Source organism: Cydia pomonella, chromosome 1 (assembly GCF_033807575.1).
Source record: "Cydia pomonella isolate Wapato2018A chromosome 1, ilCydPomo1, whole genome shotgun sequence".
Lineage (NCBI taxonomy): Eukaryota > Metazoa > Arthropoda > Insecta > Lepidoptera > Tortricidae > Cydia > Cydia pomonella.
Genome location: NC_084703.1, coordinates 46804817 through 46823853, shown reverse-complemented (window position 1 = coordinate 46823853; position 19037 = coordinate 46804817). Strand labels below are relative to the sequence as shown.

At 38.9% G+C, this 19037-nt stretch overlaps 1 protein-coding gene across 1 annotated transcript in view; it reads right to left on the bottom strand.

The window, feature by feature from the left end:
* Window positions 1-2152: 2152 nt before the first annotated feature.
* Window positions 2153-19037, bottom strand: part of LOC133525485 (uncharacterized) — a 35582-nt gene continuing 18697 nt past the window's right edge. Inside the window, exons 14-18 of the mRNA XM_061861746.1 lie at window positions 18559-18641; window positions 17067-17157; window positions 15845-15951; window positions 6742-6844; window positions 2153-5291 (exon numbers count right to left, since the gene is read on the bottom strand). Coding sequence (XP_061717730.1) covers window positions 5213-5291; window positions 6742-6844; window positions 15845-15951; window positions 17067-17157; window positions 18559-18641 — 463 coding nt within the window. The 3' untranslated portion in view covers window positions 2153-5212. The remainder of the gene's footprint in view (window positions 5292-6741; window positions 6845-15844; window positions 15952-17066; window positions 17158-18558; window positions 18642-19037) is intronic.

Here is a 19037-nt window from a genome sequence, read left to right as displayed (position 1 = left end):
CCATAAGCTGATCTATGTACATACATACAGTGCTAAGCGGTAATACTTCATTCTTAAGTTTATATGGGTTCACTTTAAGTGTAATACATTTATATATACACGAAAATAGGTTCTATAAATGTAGTGAGTGTATCGGAAGAGGAAGCCCTTGACAAATACTGCAAATCGAAGAGTTACTTAATAGTGTAAGTAAAATGAAACCCTTTGTATTTTTTTACTATAGGGCTCCGTGTATTATTCGGCATCGTAAAACCACCCAGCTATAGTCCAAAATCGAGATGCCATGAAAAGTAGTTTCGGCCGAATACCGAATATTCGGCCACACTCTTGGTCGAAGCGCCGAGTAGTCGGTCGAATATACTATTAAATTAAATAAGCCTTTAATCCACATATGAATCACTTGTAAATAAAAATATTAAGTTGTCTTATTATAAAATGTCTCTTAGTGTGGTGTGCCTGTCGGCATAGGCCTCTTCCAACTCTTTCCAGTGTGTCTGTCTAAAGCAACTCTGGTCCAGCGGGGTCCTAGAGTAAACTGGATGTCATCTTCCCATCTGGTTATTTGTTGACCTTTTTTGCGCTTGCAACCGAATGGGTACCAGTGGGTCACTTGCTTGCTCCATTTTTCTTTGTTGTCTCGCAGCATGTGGTGGCCTGTCCACCTCCACTTTTGTTGGTCGATACGCTCGAGTATGTCCTTTACTTTTGTTCTTCGCCTTATTTCCTCGTTCCGGATTCTGTCCCTTAGTTTTGTACCAAGCATACTTCTCTCCATAGCTCGTTAGCATTTGACGAGTTTGTCTCTGTGTTCTGCTGTTAATGACCAGGTTTCACATCCCTAGGTCCTTACTTTTCATTATTTCTTTTAGTGACCAGTATTTTCCCCATCCACATGTTATTCGTTTGTCGATTTCTTTGGTCATTTGGTCTTTGGGGGAAATAATTTGACCCAGGTACACATACTGGTCGACATATTCAAAAGCGCTTCCATCTATTTTTATGTTTATCTTGGTTGCGTTTGTCATCATCTTTGTTTTGTTTGCATTCATTTCCAAACCCACAAGTTTACTCTCTTCGCACAAGTTTTTGATCATGAACTCCAATTTTTGGGATCTTCCTCCATCAGTACTAGGTCGTCCGCGAATCTGAGGTTGTTTAGTCTCCTGCCATAAATGTTAAGCCCATACTCCTCCCAGTCTAATTTTCTGAAGACTTTTTCTAGCACTGCAGAAAAAAGCTTTGGTGATAAAGGGTCCCCTTGTCTAACACCTCTCTCAATGGGGAATTCGTTGCCTTTAGACTCCAGTTTTATTGATCCCTTGCTTTTTTGGTAGATGTCTTTGATAATGCGCGTGTAAGTTTCATTTACTCCTTGCTCTTTTAAGCTTGTCCAGATGTAATTTTGGTGCAAACTGTCAAATGCCTTTGAATATTCGATAAATGCCATGTACAGTGGCTTCCTATGTTCATTATATTTTTGCAGTAGTAGTTTCAGTGTGAATATGGTCTATTGTACAAAAAAAATTTCTAAACCCCGCCTGTTCTATTGGTTGGTTCTCGTCTAATACTGTTGCTATTCTGTTTAGAATTACTATACTATTTTGAGGAACTTTTATTGTGAAAAAATAAAGGATAAATATCCTATAAAGGACAATGTTTGCTGGGATTTAAGTTTCGTTGCTCATTATTAGTGATATGTATAAATAAAATAGTTTACAAGCAAAAAACACTAAAAAAACTTCACTTAGGTATACTCAATAACTTCCCAAGAAAACATTTTAAATATTTAATTTAATAATTTCGATGCACTTTAACTAAGCAAACGTTTCTTCATAGGTCAGTGTAATAAGTACTCGATATTCGGCCGAATGCCGAATATTCGGCAAAGTGGCCGAATAGGCCAAATACCGAATATTCGCGGCATCTCTGGTCCAAAGTTAAGTCTTATAACTTCGTTTAGGTAGGACTATTATAGCACGAGCAGTTTTCCGCAACTCGATGACTAGCGGGGTGATGGGGGGGGGGGGGGGGGTTGTTTAAGGCTAGCTCTGCCAGTACAACTCCTCGATGAAAAGGAAGGTGGGACTATAACCTGTAGAAAGTAGTTTTATGGCTAACGTTTGTATACATAAAATGAAAGAAAAAACGCAGAGAAAATCAAATACCGGTAATTATATTTAATTACGTGTTTTCCTTGTGGGACATGGTCGTAGTAGTGGACTATAGTTGAAAGGTTTTATAGTAATTCTTAGAGACTTGCGTTGTCGCGCTCGACTCAGTATGACAAGTGCGACTTTTACTATGTAGTCGCGAGCGACAGACCTGACAATGCGTTTTCGCATGCGGTCTGGTTGTCAATGTTGACTTTTTACTATTCAGTTACCACACGTATGGCCTTTTTATTGTACATTAATTATTATATAATTCTTTGCTTCAAATAAACCCACACATTTTGAATATTATCAAAAGACAATATCCAAAAATATATCGAAAAATCATGCTATCAATCATAGGGCGATATATGAACATTAATACAGTTTTGAGTCTTAACGTACAATGTATATTTCACAAAAATGGGTTCAATGTAAAGTTGGTTGCGGTTTTATCGTCTCATCGTGCCGTCACATTCTATAACGTATGTAAGCGAGAATGGTGCACGACATGTCATTCGATTATAATGCAACCATCATATCCTTACCGGCGCCTTTCTCGCCAACTTGACAATTGTCACTTGACACTAACAATGTGCTGTACATTTCTGGGTCGGAAAGTAAAGACGGTACATAGCGCCAATGTTTACTTGTTGGACCAGCAATTGTCAATGTCAAACGACAATTGTCAGCATGGAGATACAGGTGTCAGATTACATAGATAAAAGTGACAACGCTAAAACGGACTACTAAACATGGCAAATAAATATCAGACCCTTATTGTGACTGTACAAAATATGTATTACTCTTAAAGCTTGCCTAAATCTACGCTTGTATCATCTAAACTCGTGTATAAAAGCGAATTTTGTAAAGCGCAGGGCATCCGCCCCCGCGCTCAACCTACAAATACAAAAACACTCGTACATTGTGTCCACAAATCAATGCATAGGCCATTATGAATTGCTTTCATTTAAATCTGTAGAGCCACAAAAAATACAATCAGCGTCTACCGATTTTAATATCAATTTTGGGAATTTATGCTGCTCAGAATCATGACTTCTTTCGATCTTAATATATAAAAAAAGTGTATCAGAATTCCATATCTTTTACGTTCCTTCCATTTCGTTACCGTCATATAAAGTCGAATCGTATAACGGAATGGAAATAGAAATCTTAGGACACTTATTTCCTTCTACTAGGTTAGAAAGACCTGGCGATTCCGAGTTGAAAAAACATAAAAAATCGCACTGAAAAAAAAAGTGAAAAACTTTAAATACAATGTGCGGAAAACACGAACGGCGGCTGACGCTGGTCGCTCGGAACTATCATGGCCCTAGGATTACTCTAATAAGTCTTAACTTGACATAGTTTGTACTAAGTCTAAAATTATACAACTTTTCAGACTAACTTGTAAATCACTTTATACAGCTAAAAACTCGCAAATATTAAAATTATTTTAAACGGGTTACTACACCGTCCCTACTGATCGAGCGCGCGACTGATCGAGCACACGTTGCGTAATAACACGTTTAAAATAATTTTAATACGCTTGATATAACTTGGAAGTCGACGCACAGCGTTAAGCGTACTGACATGTGTGGCTTGGTATAATTAAATTATTTAATTTAGATCTGCTGATAGCCTGGCCGTGTATAGTTTGATTTCATTACTGTACTGGTCGAAAATATCATCTTTATTGGCATCGAACATCGCAAGTAATCTTACTTAAGACACAATAGACACGGTATAAGTTAAGTACAGGATTTTTCTGTGTATGTGTGCGTCAGTCTATAATATCAAAATTTAGATTTGAATACATAAATATTGGTAATTTCGTACACTTTTATAGATTTCTTAAAACTTCTTTAATCTAGCCTAAAACATGAGCAACACCTATGAAATGTCTTCTTGTAGGGCACACGGTACTCTGTGAATGCAATACCTGTCTGGTTTAGTGGGTGACCCTGCCTATGAACCCAATAGTCCCGGGTTCAAGTGCCAGTAAGGGTACTCGTACGCGTATGTAATAATTTTACTCAGTCTAATATATTAGATTACAATTTCTCATGCCAAATTTCATGTCGTTTTAAAATGAGAGCGTATTTTGATTGTTTTGTGAAAGCCAAAGGAGTTTTGATCAAACTATACATTGCCCGACTGTAAAAGTACGTGACAGCCACGATGACGCGCATGTCAAATCTAACCTTTAATAACACGACAATACGAGTCAAGGCACGCGTCTTCGTGAATGACACGATCTACACTTTGACTCGTGAAGCTTATATAAAAGTCTTTACATAGTATTTAATAAGTCGTGAAGTTCACACGGGTCGATCTTTTCATTCGTCATTTCTAACCCCCTTATTCATAAACGTCTACTAAAGTTGACAAACCGCTAATAATCGTTTGTCCCTTTCCGACTTATTGGTATGATGGAAAGGGACAAACGATTATTAGCGGCTTGTCAACTTTAGTAGACGTTTATGAATAAGGGGATAAGTTTTTATCGGCAGGTACAGATTTGAAAAACACACGAAATATTTTAAATAAATTATATTAGTCTCTTAATATTACATGTATTATCAATTTTATTGAAATTAAACGCTCTAAGAGTGACGAGCCTTGCCGACAATAACCGAGAAATTCCGAATTACAATCTGTAAGTAAATAGACCTGAAGTATTAAATGTGACGTACAAAGTTTGACTTAATTTAGTTGAGACTTAATTTGACATAATGAGGTTGACATAACCATAACAAGCTTGCCTATTGGCTCAATTACACAATAATAAAATAATCATGTCATCACAAATAACAAGCCCGCCTGTTATTTTAAGTAGAGTTTTAATTTGAAACGCGGGGTTCCCTGCTCCAGATTTTTTATAATCTCAAAGTCGAGTATGATTATAACAAGCTGTAATGTCAAACGATAATAGCCCGTAATCTCATGACGTAAGGTTACCTTGAAGCGTAACTGTGACTTGTTTGCGGGTGGCTCTACCTCTACGGTGTGCAGTACGCGACGCGGTGGAGCCACTTGTCGACGTACCACGTGTCGCGGCGCTAGTCCGCGGGGCGCGGGGGCGGCGCCCGCGGGGGGAGGGGGGACGCGGGCACGCTCCAACTCTCCGCTGCCGCCCATCTGGATGACACAGAATCGGTATGTCATGCTGAGCTGTATTTGTGTTGCAGTAAGCGATGACGTAGTTGATGTTATACTTGCCGCAAATCAATCTGACGACCGAGGTCATATCTCTCTCACTATTGCCATGGCCAGGTAAGCGTGAATGAGAAGTTTTATGACCCCGTTCGACAGAATGGTAAGCGAATAGTATAAAGGTAACTTGTAAGGTATGCGTTTTGATTAAGATTGTACATTTTTAAAGACAGATTGATAACAATTCTCCGTATCGGAGAATTTAAAATAACGGGATCATTTGAGGGTGGAAGAAATGGAGATAGTCTAAGTTATCTGTTTAATTTTTGCCGCTGTTTCAACTCAAATCTAGTGTGAACGTGCTACGGTAATTGCGACGAGCTCATGGTAATTATAATAACCAGAGGAACTCCAAATTGGTTTCGGAAATGCTTATCGGGGTCAACTGTTCACTTACCTGTTCCCGCCTGCAACGTGATGCCAGTCGACGTAACCGCTCAGCCTCCTCTGAGGAGGCGAGCGAGTGAAACCGCCTGTATAAACTAGCTAGTATCAGCTCACCTGTTGGAGGCGGGTGCGGCTCCCGCCTGCCTGCAACGTGATGCCACTCGACGTAACCACTCAGCCTCCTCTGAGGAGGCGAGCGAGTGAAGCCGCCTGTATAAACTAGCTAGTATCAGCTCACCTGTTGGAGGGCGGGTGCGGCTCCCGCCTGCCTGCAACGTGATGCCACTTGACGTAACCGCTCAGCCTCCTCCGAGAAGGCGAGCGAGTTAAGCCGCCTGTATAAACTAGTTAGTATCAGCTCACCTGTTGGAGGGCGGGTGCGGCTCCCGCCTGCCTGCAACGTGATGGCACTCGACGTAACCACTCAGCCTCCTCCGAGGAGGCGAGCGAGTTAAGCCGCCTGTATAAACTAGTTAGTATCAGCTCACCTGTTGGAGGGCGGGTGCGGCTCCCGCCTGCCTGCAACGTGATGCCACTTGACGTAACCGCTCAGCCTCCTCCGAGAAGGCGAGCGAGTTAAGCCGCCTGTATAAACTAGTTAGTATCAGCTCACCTGTTGGAGGGCGGGTGCGGCTCCCGCCTGCCTGCAACGTGATGGCACTCGACGTAACCACTCAGCCTCCTCCGAGGAGGCGAGCGAGTTAAGCCGCCTGTATAAACTAGTTAGTATCAGCTCACCTGTTGGAGGGCGGGTGCGGCTCCCGCCTGCCTGCAACGTGATGCCACTTGACGTAACCGCTCAGCCTCCTCCGAGAAGGCGAGCGAGTTAAGCCGCCTGTATAAACTAGTTAGTATCAGCTCACCTGTTGGAGGGCGGGTGCGGCTCCCGCCTGCCTGCAACGTGATGGCACTCGACGTAACCACTCAGCCTCCTCCGAGGAGGCGAGCGAGTTAAGCCGCCTGTATAAACTAGTTAGTATCAGCTCACCTGTTGGAGGGCGGGTGCGGCTCCCGCCTGCCTGCAACGTGATGCCACTTGACGTAACCGCTCAGCCTCCTCTTGAGGAGTCCGGCGAGCGAGTGAAGCCAGCCTGCGACGCGACATACGGTCACGCCCCGTACCGCAGCGCGAGCTCTTTGGTCATTTTTCTTTTAATTTTCTCATTACATACTTATATAATTTAAAAGTCACAGGTATTGAAAAGGATTTGGTAAATATGGCAAGGTTGAGGAGGTAAAAGTGACTAAGTAATTGAGACAAGGTCATAGTCATAAATATGACACTAGAATGTCGTGAAAAATATAAGACGCAGTCACGGAAATTATAAGGCGGTGATAATTATGACGGAAAAATTATGAATTAGTCATCATGATAGATTTTGAGTAATTATGATAAAGCGGGTTACTAAAGTTGTAAGTGAGTACTAAATATAAGAAGGGAGTATTTTACTGTTTCAGTTAAATTTCGTGAACGGCCTTTTTCGAAGAAAACATCTCCGTTCTTATTCCCATGCCTCCATAGAAAATAAAAAGGTGGTACCTTATTAAGTTATTACATAGATGGCAGGTAGGGCACGAATATGGTGGAACTCACTTGCCCTAATCATAATATTAGGTATAGGAGGGGATTAAGGAACTGCTGGGGAATACACAATAATAGAAGTATTTTTTTAACCAAAGAGCTGCGCATACTGCCATGTGCCCGGTTGTTAGCGATGACAATGATAATGGACATGAAACCTACACCACGCTAGAAGCAGGCTTGATTGTGAGCTCACATACAGAAAGCAACTTCAAAGCTTGTGTAATATGGTCTTATTGGGCACGGCGGTAGTTTTATACGAAATCGGACTGCGTGAAAGCGATGTTCATTTTAAAAATGACTTATTAAAATATGTTCAGTGAATCCACAATCAACTTAAGTACAGCTCAAGTACCATTAGCCCGCAAGCACAACAACAAAAGACTGCAGATAAAAGGAATATTGACTTGGAATTTAAACTGTCGTGAGTCATCCTAACACTAAGCTAATTATACGGTTTAACTCAAATATTTTTAAACACTCACGCGCCATGTTTCGAAGAGCCTAGGTCTCTTTTTTTAAGCACTGAGTGCGAGCGTTCACAAAGGCCGCGCTTCGCGTGATCATCCTACGTGAACACTACTCGCACTGTTAGTATTTTTAGGCACTCGAGCGACATGTTTCGAAGAGCCTAGGTCTCCGTTTTCAAACACTAAGTGCGAGAGTTCATGAAGGCCGCGCTTCGCGTGATCATCCTACGTGAACACTACTCGGGTGTCTAAAAATACATGATTAAAACCGTATCATTAGCTTAATATTATCTTGGTTCATTGCCCGTAGGTCACTCGGTCTACGTTTATGCAAAATACGGCCAATCTTACACACGTCTGTGGTTGCTCTAATTAAGCTTGGGTTTCATTGCAACTAAATATCATAATAAATGGCAATTTGTTCACTTCAAAAATATACGAATGTCATAATGACTTTTATTTATATCGTTCAACCACCAAAATACCTAAATGTTAAAAAGTATGTTCATTAAATGCCAAAATGCCCATGGGACTTATTATTTAATGTAATAAGTTTAACTACGTCTTAAGTGCAATTTTATAACCTTTCTCGTATTAACAATTATTATTTAACAATCTGCAGCTACTAAACACGGTAATATAGGATAATGCAGCACTTATTAATGTAGGTAACTTGACATTTAGGTATTTCGACACCAAGTCGATTTCAAGTTTAAGCATTGTGGGAACGTGGTATTTTGAGAAAAAAATTAGACATTCTGGAATTTAGGCATTATGACACGATTCTGTTTTGAGATTTAAAAAATTTGGCAATGATTAAAACGAAATTAAGGTACAAATAAATCAAAACCTAATTATGACCACTTTCCATAGACGTTTCTACGGAGCCGCGGCAACTAGGTTGCAAACTTCATTCCCTCTGCAGTCTTCGATTCCAGCCCGTACTAGCAAGGTGTTAAGGTGTATTTTAGTGTGGCAAGGCGGGTGATGAGCAACAGATGGGCAGGCGATGTGGGGCGCGTGAGAGCAAAGCGAGAGACGCTTGGACAAACATTCGTGAATGATTGTTCAAACATCCGATAGAAATACAGTATACACAGGGTTTTATACAGTCAAATACAGGCAATGTTTAGTGAATGCAATGCGATTTTTCTATAAAAAATCGTCAAGATCACATACATTACTTACAACGGTGTGTCACAATTAAAATTTGACGAGAACGGCTATAGTATGAATTTTCTGAAATGATTTTTACGCCTAAGCCTAAGACCATAATCTGTTCCCTAATCAAAAGCCATCGTTTCTTTTGTGCGAGCGGTCGGCTCCCATGTTGGGGACTTGGCAACGCAACGATGTCGTTTAAAAAGCAAATTTATCGTGATCGTATTAAGGTTCAAATCTATGTAACAACTCATACGAGATAAGATGTTTTAGTAATGTAGGACGATCGACCACCTCAATGTAGGCGAGCGCTCATATTATTACATAGATTTGAACCTTAATACTATCACAATAAAGTTGCTTTTTAAACGACATTGTTGCTTTGCCTCGTGAAAGTGAAAGAAACAATGGCTTTAGTTTAATAAATTACGGTCTGCCTAAAAATCATTTCAGAAAATTCATAACCACGAGTTGACATAGGCATTTACGTTGCGACTGCGTGAACTCGATCGCATCCCCCCTCTAGCGCCACCAATACGCGACCGAGTGTATGCAATATGGAAGGTAAAGGTAAGGAACAGAAACTCCTTAGGCAGAACTATTGCAAAAGTGTTCAGCTGTCAGCAATAAATAATAGTTCCAAATCTCTCTAGAGTAGCGCTAGAATAGCTAAGAACCTAGGCGTTATTGACGGAGTGAAGTGCGCTGTCTATGATTAGATTTTTTTCTCAAGTATTCTAGGTACTGTAGCGCCACCTATTTATGTTTTTTTGTCGGACACTTGTTGGTATATGGAGATTCTGTTCCTTGCCTCTACCTTCCATAGTATTCAGTCACTAAGGTTAATGTCAAGTGTCAAATGTCAGCTATAGGCGTCAAGTGACATGTTTTAGTCAAAAAGAGATATCGTTCCTACTTTTTAAATTAAGGGAATTCGTATGCGACTAAACAGAGAAATCCGTTATCAAAATTATTTGCATTGCAAGCACTACCCCATTTAAAAATGATAACACACTAGCTTATATTAGTGAGAGCTAAACACATTTTCTCCAGAGGACGCGATCCTGTATACTGAGGGCCTACCGCGAAAAACGAAAATCAAGTATTTCATTATCTGCCTCTGTATCTCTAACGAAATTTAGATTTTTATTTTCGCGGTAGGCCCTTTGATCTGATTGATTAAACTTACAGCGGGGACAATCTACAATATTTTATCATCTTCCTCTTTGACTCTTAAGGGCTCATTTAGACGATGCGAGAACTCATATGCGAGTTTCATTACATTGCGGTATTTGATCGGTCGGCCGAATTGGTTGTAACCTCAATAGTCCGCAATGTAACTAAAATCGCATGCGAGTTTCATTACATAGCGGTATTTGATCGGTCGGCCGAATTGGTTGTAACCTCAATAGTCCGCAATGTAACTAAAATCGCATGCGAGCTTCATTACATTGCGGTATTTGATCGGTCGGCCGAATTGGTTGTAACCTCAATAGTCCGCAATGTAACTAAAATCGCATGCGAGCTTCATTACATTGCGGTATTTGATCGGTCGGCCGAATTGGTTGTAACCTCAATAGTCCGCAATGTAACTAAAATCGCATGCGAGTTTCATTACATTGCGGTATTTGATCGGTCGGCCGAATTGGTTGTAACCTCAATAGTCCGCAATGTCCGTCTAAATCAGCCCTAATAATCAGCACAATTAATAAATCAGTTGTTGAATAAAAGAAGTATACAGGAACGCGTTTTCTAGAATCATTTTGTACATGTTTAAAAACTACGCTAGCAACCATGTCATTATACTGCGATACGGTGTATTTTCGGCATGTAGCTAGCAACAAGTGTGTAGTACAAGTAGATGAGCAGTTCTTGGAGCGTTAAAATCGCTTCCACTTTCCATCCTCAGAAAATATGTCCGCGTCTACAATGTATAAAATGGTGGTGGTCATTAGACAGTCGTTTAGACATAATTGCGGACTGGAAAGTGAAAGCAGTTGAAACGCGATAAGAACGTGTGTTTACATGTATTGGACATATGATCGGCCCGGGATCGATTATAGTAATTGCGATTAGATAATGCCAAGGATTGTTTATTAAATTATTACTAAAATCAAACTTGACATCCTTATTTGCCTATTGTAATTTAGATATTAAAGATTGCCTATAGGATTTTCATTAAAAAAAAAATTGTGTCAATGTAGGCCACGAGAGCTATGGAGAATGCTATTTCACATTTTCGGTTCCTCTTATATGTTATCTAATCGCAATTTTACGATCTACGGAAATTGACAACATTTCAAAATTTTCAATATCCCTAAATCGAAAACCATTTCGAGAGGGGCTCCTGTAGATTACAAAAAAATAAATTTTATATATATTTTACGAATTTTTGTATTCAAAATCTCTAAAAATAGTTAAAACGGAAATTGACGTCACCCAGCTCCTTCAGTTCTGCCACTACAAGCAAAAAAAATGACTTCCGATTGGGTTGACATTGTCATTGTCATTGAAAACGGGATGAAAACCATCGTTTGACTTGAATTTTGACGTTTGTGACACTTGTTAATTTGTGATTTTATTTTTAACGTTTGAGGTTATGTCACTCGCACTGTTGTCTATGCTCAAACGTAAATTAATTCAACGTTTTTTCCAGTGTATGAAACAGATCCGTGACGTCACGATTCTCACAAATGACGTTTGTTAGATACGCCCTTTTGTTTCAAGTAACAATATAAATAGATTTTATGACCAAAATATAGGACTTACGCAAAATAAAAAAAAAATACGGGTACCTTAAATTAGTGCGTTCTTTCGATGTAGACAATAAAAAGTAGCACTTAAAATATGAAATGTTGTCAATTATTCTCACAACGGGTAGTTTGATATAATTCTACAACGAAAAAACAGCCACGAGTTGCATAAATGTAGCGGGCTGTTGAAATTCGACACTTCCCAAACTTTACAAATGAAGAAGCGAAGCTTTTTCTAATGTAATGATTATGTTCATAGGTATATTCTTAATATAATCTTTTAGTACATACAACAGTCATACAAAACTAGATAGCGGAATATAAAACTACAGAAAGTTGGATCCCATTAAGCGACGTAAATGAAACAGATTTTACTTCCCAAGCTATTGCATATAAGCATTTTGTATGTGTCCCAGTCATCTTAAGCCCAAAAAGGGTATCAAACTCGGAATGAGAGATAATAAGCTGGAAGATCGTATACACCTTCATCATAAGAATTTTCATCGAAAGTTGAATCCGCGAAAAACAGATTTTTGTGACATTTGACCTTGAATAAGTTTCGACGCTCCATGATTTATACGTCATTTTTTTAAGAGAACCTTAAAAATACTATGATGCAAGTGTATAAGAGTTTCCAGCTTATTATCTCTCGTTCCGAGGTGAAAACCTTAATTTTTCTGGATCAATAGTGGACGGCGCGAGGCTAGCGGCCCACCTAATAAGAAAAACTGGCAGTTCCCTGAGTATCATATATAAAAATTAAACATGAGAATATAAGTTACAATCTTTTTTTGACGGTTTTAAATCGTCTGGTAAAAGTTACCGCCGGCGGAAATGGTCTGGCAATGTTGATTATCAATTTTTAACAATATGTTCTAAAACATACATAAAAATCAGCCATGAGAATATTAAGAAAAGTTAGTAATATTTTTACCAACCTTTAGCACGTTGTACCGGACAAATGGCCGTCGGGCCAATATAGCAAGTATGCAGACATTAACTCCCTTTTTCATAAACGTGTACTAAAGTTACGATGTGGCTGATCATCGTTTGTCCCTTTTTGACGTATTGGTATGATGGAAAGGGACAAACGATGATCAGCGGCATCGTAACTTTAGTACACGTTTATGAATAAGGGGGTAAAAGTACATACTAACACTATATTATCCCATACATTTTATTAATGAGAAAATAAGTAAGGTAAGGCGACTCTGGGATCTTGGACTATTATTTATTTTTACATATTAGCGAAAAAAAAAAAAACATTGCAACCAATAAAGTTTTTTTACTTACAATCAAATTTTGCGAGCTTCATTGAAAACTTTAATGTCCGTCAGTAGGTATGGTTAAATTAAGTCAAATAAAGAACAAGGATACTCGCTATATTGGCTTAAGGATTATTTACTCAGTTAATATTAGATGACACCGATTATTTAAAAAAAAAGCGCAGTGTATTCTGCACATTAACCCCTTTATTCATAAAACTTTACGTACCTGAATTAGTTAAATTATGTTCTATCCCTTTCTCACAAATAAAAACAAGCGATTCATAGCTAATTCAGGCCAGTAACTCGTTTATGAATACCGCCATAAGTCTTCATGAATATAGTTCAACTTTCGTCAACCACACCCTAATATGGCTCTACTCTAACCCATCAAGTTAGACAGCGATAGCACTAGTGTTTCCGGGTTGTTCAACTTTCTACAGCTTTAATGTAAATGACAGCAGCTTGGAGGATTTAACAACTGGAGACGCCTTCTCTGTCATTTTCTGTACAAAACAGTCTGTCGATTTTTGCGGGGGTGAGGCACGTGAAAAATATATATTTTTTTGCAGATAAACGTCAGTCCATATAATACATACGTAGGCCACTACATAAGTTTTGCAATAGACAAATATGAAACAATGAGGAGGCCTATCACATATATTTTTTTAAACTATATTTCCATAGACAATGTTTGGGCGGAAAACATTTACTTAATTTTTAAATTTAGTTATTAAAAAATAGATTTATACTTTAAAAACATCAGCGTGGGCTAAGGGCGATTTACGCATATTTTGTACATTTTCATTTCATACAAAGTTAAGATTTTTTAATAAGTAAATTTAAAAAGAAAGTAAATGTTTTCCAACCAATCATAATATATGGAAATATAGTTTTAAAAAGTATATGTGATAGGCCACATCTTTGTTTCATATTTGTCTATTGCAAAACTTATCTAGTGACCTATGTATGACCATTGGCCGAGGTTTTTGACAGAGGGGTAAGCTTTTAAAGGCGACTCCGGTTGTTAAATCCTCCAAGGACAGCAGTGAGAAGCGCAGCAGTATTAGGACGTGGGAGGCTGGCTACCTCGGGTAGGAATACAGAGTTATAATATAATGCTAATCTCAGAGGAAAAGCGGCTTTTCTTAGAACCCCGTTTAATAGAATTTCAGAAAAAAGTCAGGTACGTGACGCTTTTTTTTAAACACTTTTTATAAAGATATGAAGCCGATATTTGGCTTGATAAAGTTTGATAACTTAGCTTTAACCTTTTGAACGCCACGCCTATCGTACGCGGCGCGTAAACGTAAACCTTGTCGGTACGCATGAAGGTTGATATTGGGCTGTAGCCACGCGCGTCATATGACGTCGGTCAAAAGGTTAAATATAAAAGTATATAATAGAGATTTCTGCAGGATATTGACGTAGCTGCCATTGGCGTTTCGTCCCCGATAAAGACCTTTTTGTGAAATATCCCAATTTCGCGTACACAAAGATAATTGTGTCCAGCCAATCTAACTAAATTGGTACAGTCAAGTGCAAAAATATGGGTGTACACATCTTACTCGAAAATATGTCCCATAGCATCTTATTCCAGTGTAATAAGAGTGTAGTACCATATTTATGAGACGATTCTTTCGATACATATTTTTGCACTTGACTGTACCAATGATAGTTTAAGAATGAGGTAAAGTCTAAGAAAAAAACGTGTCCCTTAGTTTGACATCCAAAAGAAATGGCGCTGTACTGCGCCATATGTTTTGCGGTCACTGCATTGTCAAACGTCAACTTTTGTCAGTCAGTTACCGCAAAATGTATGGAGCTGTACAGCGCCATCTCGCTTACCCGTCAAATTCGAATCACGAAATTGTCCCAGATTTTACACATCTTCCTCAACCAATGTATCTTTGGTAAAAGTAAAACAAGGCTTATTAAATGGGGTTTAGGGAACGCTTTTATTCGATTGTAGTATCTTATTTTCTAGGCGCCCGCAATTCCAAATTTGCCAAACTAAAAGCAATTTTGATTTGTCAAATAAATAAATGAAATGGCTTTTTAAGGCCTCTGGGTTATAACTCTCTATTCTCTATATTTTATAAAATATAAAAATAACATATCTAATCATAAAAATTAGAGTATATAATATGTAGTATATAACAATTGTATTGATCAGATTCTAAAAGGCAAAGTAACTAATCGCAAATATCATAAAATGAATACACATTTTTAACAAAAAAAAAACAATTAGTAATACTCTGGACTTTTAAAACTGACCATATTTGTATTTTTAAGACTTAAAGTCAATTTATTAAAAATTACAATACTTAAAGACATTTATTTATACTCTATTAAAATCTTATTAAACTGCATACATAGAACAAGTGTTGTCAATGTAAAAAACTAGAAGCTCTCGGAGGTATATAATCAAATTTTCAATTTGCAACATAGATTGGTTTTTTGCGACCTTCGTTAAGCATAGTAGTTTTCAACCACATCGTTTTAGGCAAATATTGATTATATTAGATGTGTGTGTTGTAGCCTCAACACACTGTCGATTTGCGGTAGCCCGCCGCGTGTTCGCTACGAGCGCGTAACGAATTCGTTTATACATATATTTTATTTATAAGTATTAAGTTAGTACGCAGTGAATTCGTTGCGCGCTAGCGGCAAGATCGCTATACGCGCTCGCCTGTGGCGTACTCGTTCAAATATACCGTAAATCGCTAGTATGATAATAAATAAAGGCTCTAATCTAATTGCATATACACTTAATCATGTATGTTTGGTATTTAACACATCTAACACAATCAATAAATTATTTTTCATCTCACAACGACACGTAGTCGTGACGCGGTACCTTGGTCGTCGTGGCGGTGCCGCGGCGCGTGCGGCGCGGGCAGGTCCGTGCGGAACCCGTTCCTGGGTTCGGCGCGGGTGAGGCTTTGGCTGCGGCCTTCTGATAACCTGCGAAAAAACACGGTTTTTTTGTCGTTCTTCTTCTTCCTCGCGTTGTCCCGGCATTTTGCCACGGCTCATGGGAGCCTGGGGTCCGCTTGACAACTAATCCCAAGATTTGGCGTAGGCACTAATTTTTACGAAAGCGACTGCCATCTGACCTTCCAACCCAGAAGGTAAACTAGGCCTTGTTAGGATTAGTCCGGTTTCCTCACGATGTTTTCCTTCACCGAAAAGCGACTGGTAAATATCAAATGATATTTCGTACTTAAGTTCCGAAAAACTCATTGGTACGAGCCGGGGTTTGAACCCGCGACCTCCGTATTGCAAGTCGCACGCTCTTACCGCTAGGCCACCAGCGCTTTTTTTTTACGGTTTTTTTGTCGTTCAACATACTAATAATAGTCATTTGTTTTAGAAGAGGGCAAAGTTGTTATTTTACGTCTCGTGCTAATATTGATGCTCGAGCAAGCGAAACTTTCCAAAATTGAACCACGAGCATTGCGAGGGTTTCAAGGCACGAAGGTTAAACAAATTTTGGCACCGAGTGAATATATCAAACTAAATCAAATCCAAATGACCCGCGGGAGGTCACAAAAGGGATCCCAGACTACAGGGGTTCAGCATTAAAATAGAATAGCCGTACGATAAAATATCAAATAATAACCTGTAATCCAGATCTTGTTTTTAATTTAGGGTACATCGTTATCGCAGGTAACATAGCAACAACAAATAATAATAATTGAAAATAGGCAAATAATAATTGATATCTTCTCTAAAATATACCTCCGACACTATCTACTTACTACGGCAATAAAATACGATACGTATCAAAATTTTCCACGCCGATTATACGCCGGTCAAATTTATCGGCGGCGGCGGCGCGGCGTACATGTCTAAAACTTGCCCCCGCGCAAAAACCGATGGTGGCCCGCGCGAGAGTTTCTGAGGTGCAAAATAATTTTGTTTCCTCCAAAATTTTTTACTTTACTTTTAAAAAAAATGGCCGTCAGGTAAAAAAGTTTGGAGACCCTTGATTTGGAATATACTAAGCAATCGTTTAAAGTTTACTAAGTAAAAACTCCATTGTTTACAATGAAAGTTGTCCAATCGTTCAGTCTCACCTCGCGTACCTATTGTTGAGCAGGAGCGGTGACGGCGGGTGCGGGTGCAACCGGTCGTGGAGCGACGGCGGCTCCAAGTCCACGCCGTTTGCTGAAACACACGCCAACATCATTACTACAAAGTTACTAGCTCATCTTCTTAGTAGTTTCAGCGTTTTGATTGAGCTTAGGGGGCATTCCAAGAAAGTGTTGGATAGGTGACGCTATTTTATATAGCCCCTAGAGTGGCATTGTCCGGCTCCCGGTCTCTACGGTAAGTGACATATATAACAACCCGTTGAATGGCGGTGTCTCAGATTGAACGGTGGGTTAAGTGGCGCGGCCATTTTGGAAAAATATACGTCAATTGGCAGGGCATCCACGGGTGATCAGCGCGAATTTGGCGCGTGTTAGAAATATGACCATTTCCTAAAACAATGTAAGAATGATATATATAAACTATATATCATTGAATTCAGCATAAAATGGCTTATTTATTGTATACCAATGAATTCCCTTCTATTTATGTGAATAAATAGAACTTATAATAACTAAACTTCCCGCCATTTTTAACAAACTTTTTTTTTTACACAGGAATTCGGCCGTTAGGGAATACCATCCTTGTTTATTGACGAATGCATCTTACAAGAGTGAGCAAGCAAGGCATAGTTTTAACCGCCTCTCAGGGGTATTGTAACGTAAGCAAAGATGTTAGTCAGTCACACTTCCACATATATTATTTAATGAAATTTTATGTATCTTATGTATTATGAAACAGTAAAAGAAATTTAGTACCTATCTCGTGTCGTCACGATTATTATTTATATTTCGTATACAATATTCGAAGATACAATATTCACCAGTATATTTATTCATCGGGTAGCCGTCGTATAATATTAAAAGACATCTTTTTACTTCTACACGCTCGGTCCCCTTACAAATTGATCAACTCTTTTCTTCTATCTAGATATAGTTCTGTGATTTGTGTCTATTATAGTGAGATATTCTAAGCTACGAAGTCGTTTATTTTTGTACTATAAGGATTTTAGTTATTTTAAAGCTTAAAATAAATTTAAAAGTGGAAAAACTACTGTCTTGGGTTAGACTTGAACTCACGGCCTCTGGATAAATTTAATAGCATCGTGCGCAGACATTTCTGTTTGTTAAAAATTAATTTAGTTATTTTTGTCAACAAAGGATTGGTCTGTAACGTCAACGGCTGTAAAGAAAAAAATAAAATATCACCCTATCCTTCCCGTTTGAAAAATACTTGAATATGCTTTCCTTAAGCCTTATTGAGCTTACTGTGGGACTTAGTCAATTTGTGTAATAATGTCCTATAATATTTATTTATTTTAATAAAATACCGCATTGTGTTTCGTTTAAATTTTGTTAAATACAAAAAAAAATATTAGTAGGAAGTCGTGTTAGTGACGGCCAAAAGTGTAGTTATATATGGTGTCCTCACCTCCTCCCCTAAGGAGTATCGTAACGGAATAATAGTTAAGGTTACCCTCGTGTCCGAGCATGGGGTGCGGGCGGCCCGTGCGCGGCGGCGGCTCCGGCGAGCGGCCCGCGCTGTGCTCGCGGCTGAGGCTGCAACAGGCGTACCGTCTTTAGATCCCACCAACGTTTCTACGTGGGGGTTAGAAAGCACTGAAATTGGTAATCAGGGGCCGTACATGCCATGCCGTCGACGGCAATGACGTCACGCTACATTTAGTATGATCTCAATTAGTCTTTTCGTAATAATTTATCATTTTTCAACCACTTGAGTTCCCAATTAGTCTTTTCCTAATAATTTATCATGTGTCAACCTCTTTAGTTCCCAATTAGTCTTTTCCTAATAATGTATCATTTGTCAACCTCTTTAGTTCCCAATTAGTCTTTTCGTAATAATTTATCATTTATCAATCTCTTTAGTTAACTGATACTAGACAAGCAGTACATAAACATTTAACTTACTTTCATATTATTGTTACTCAACTACAT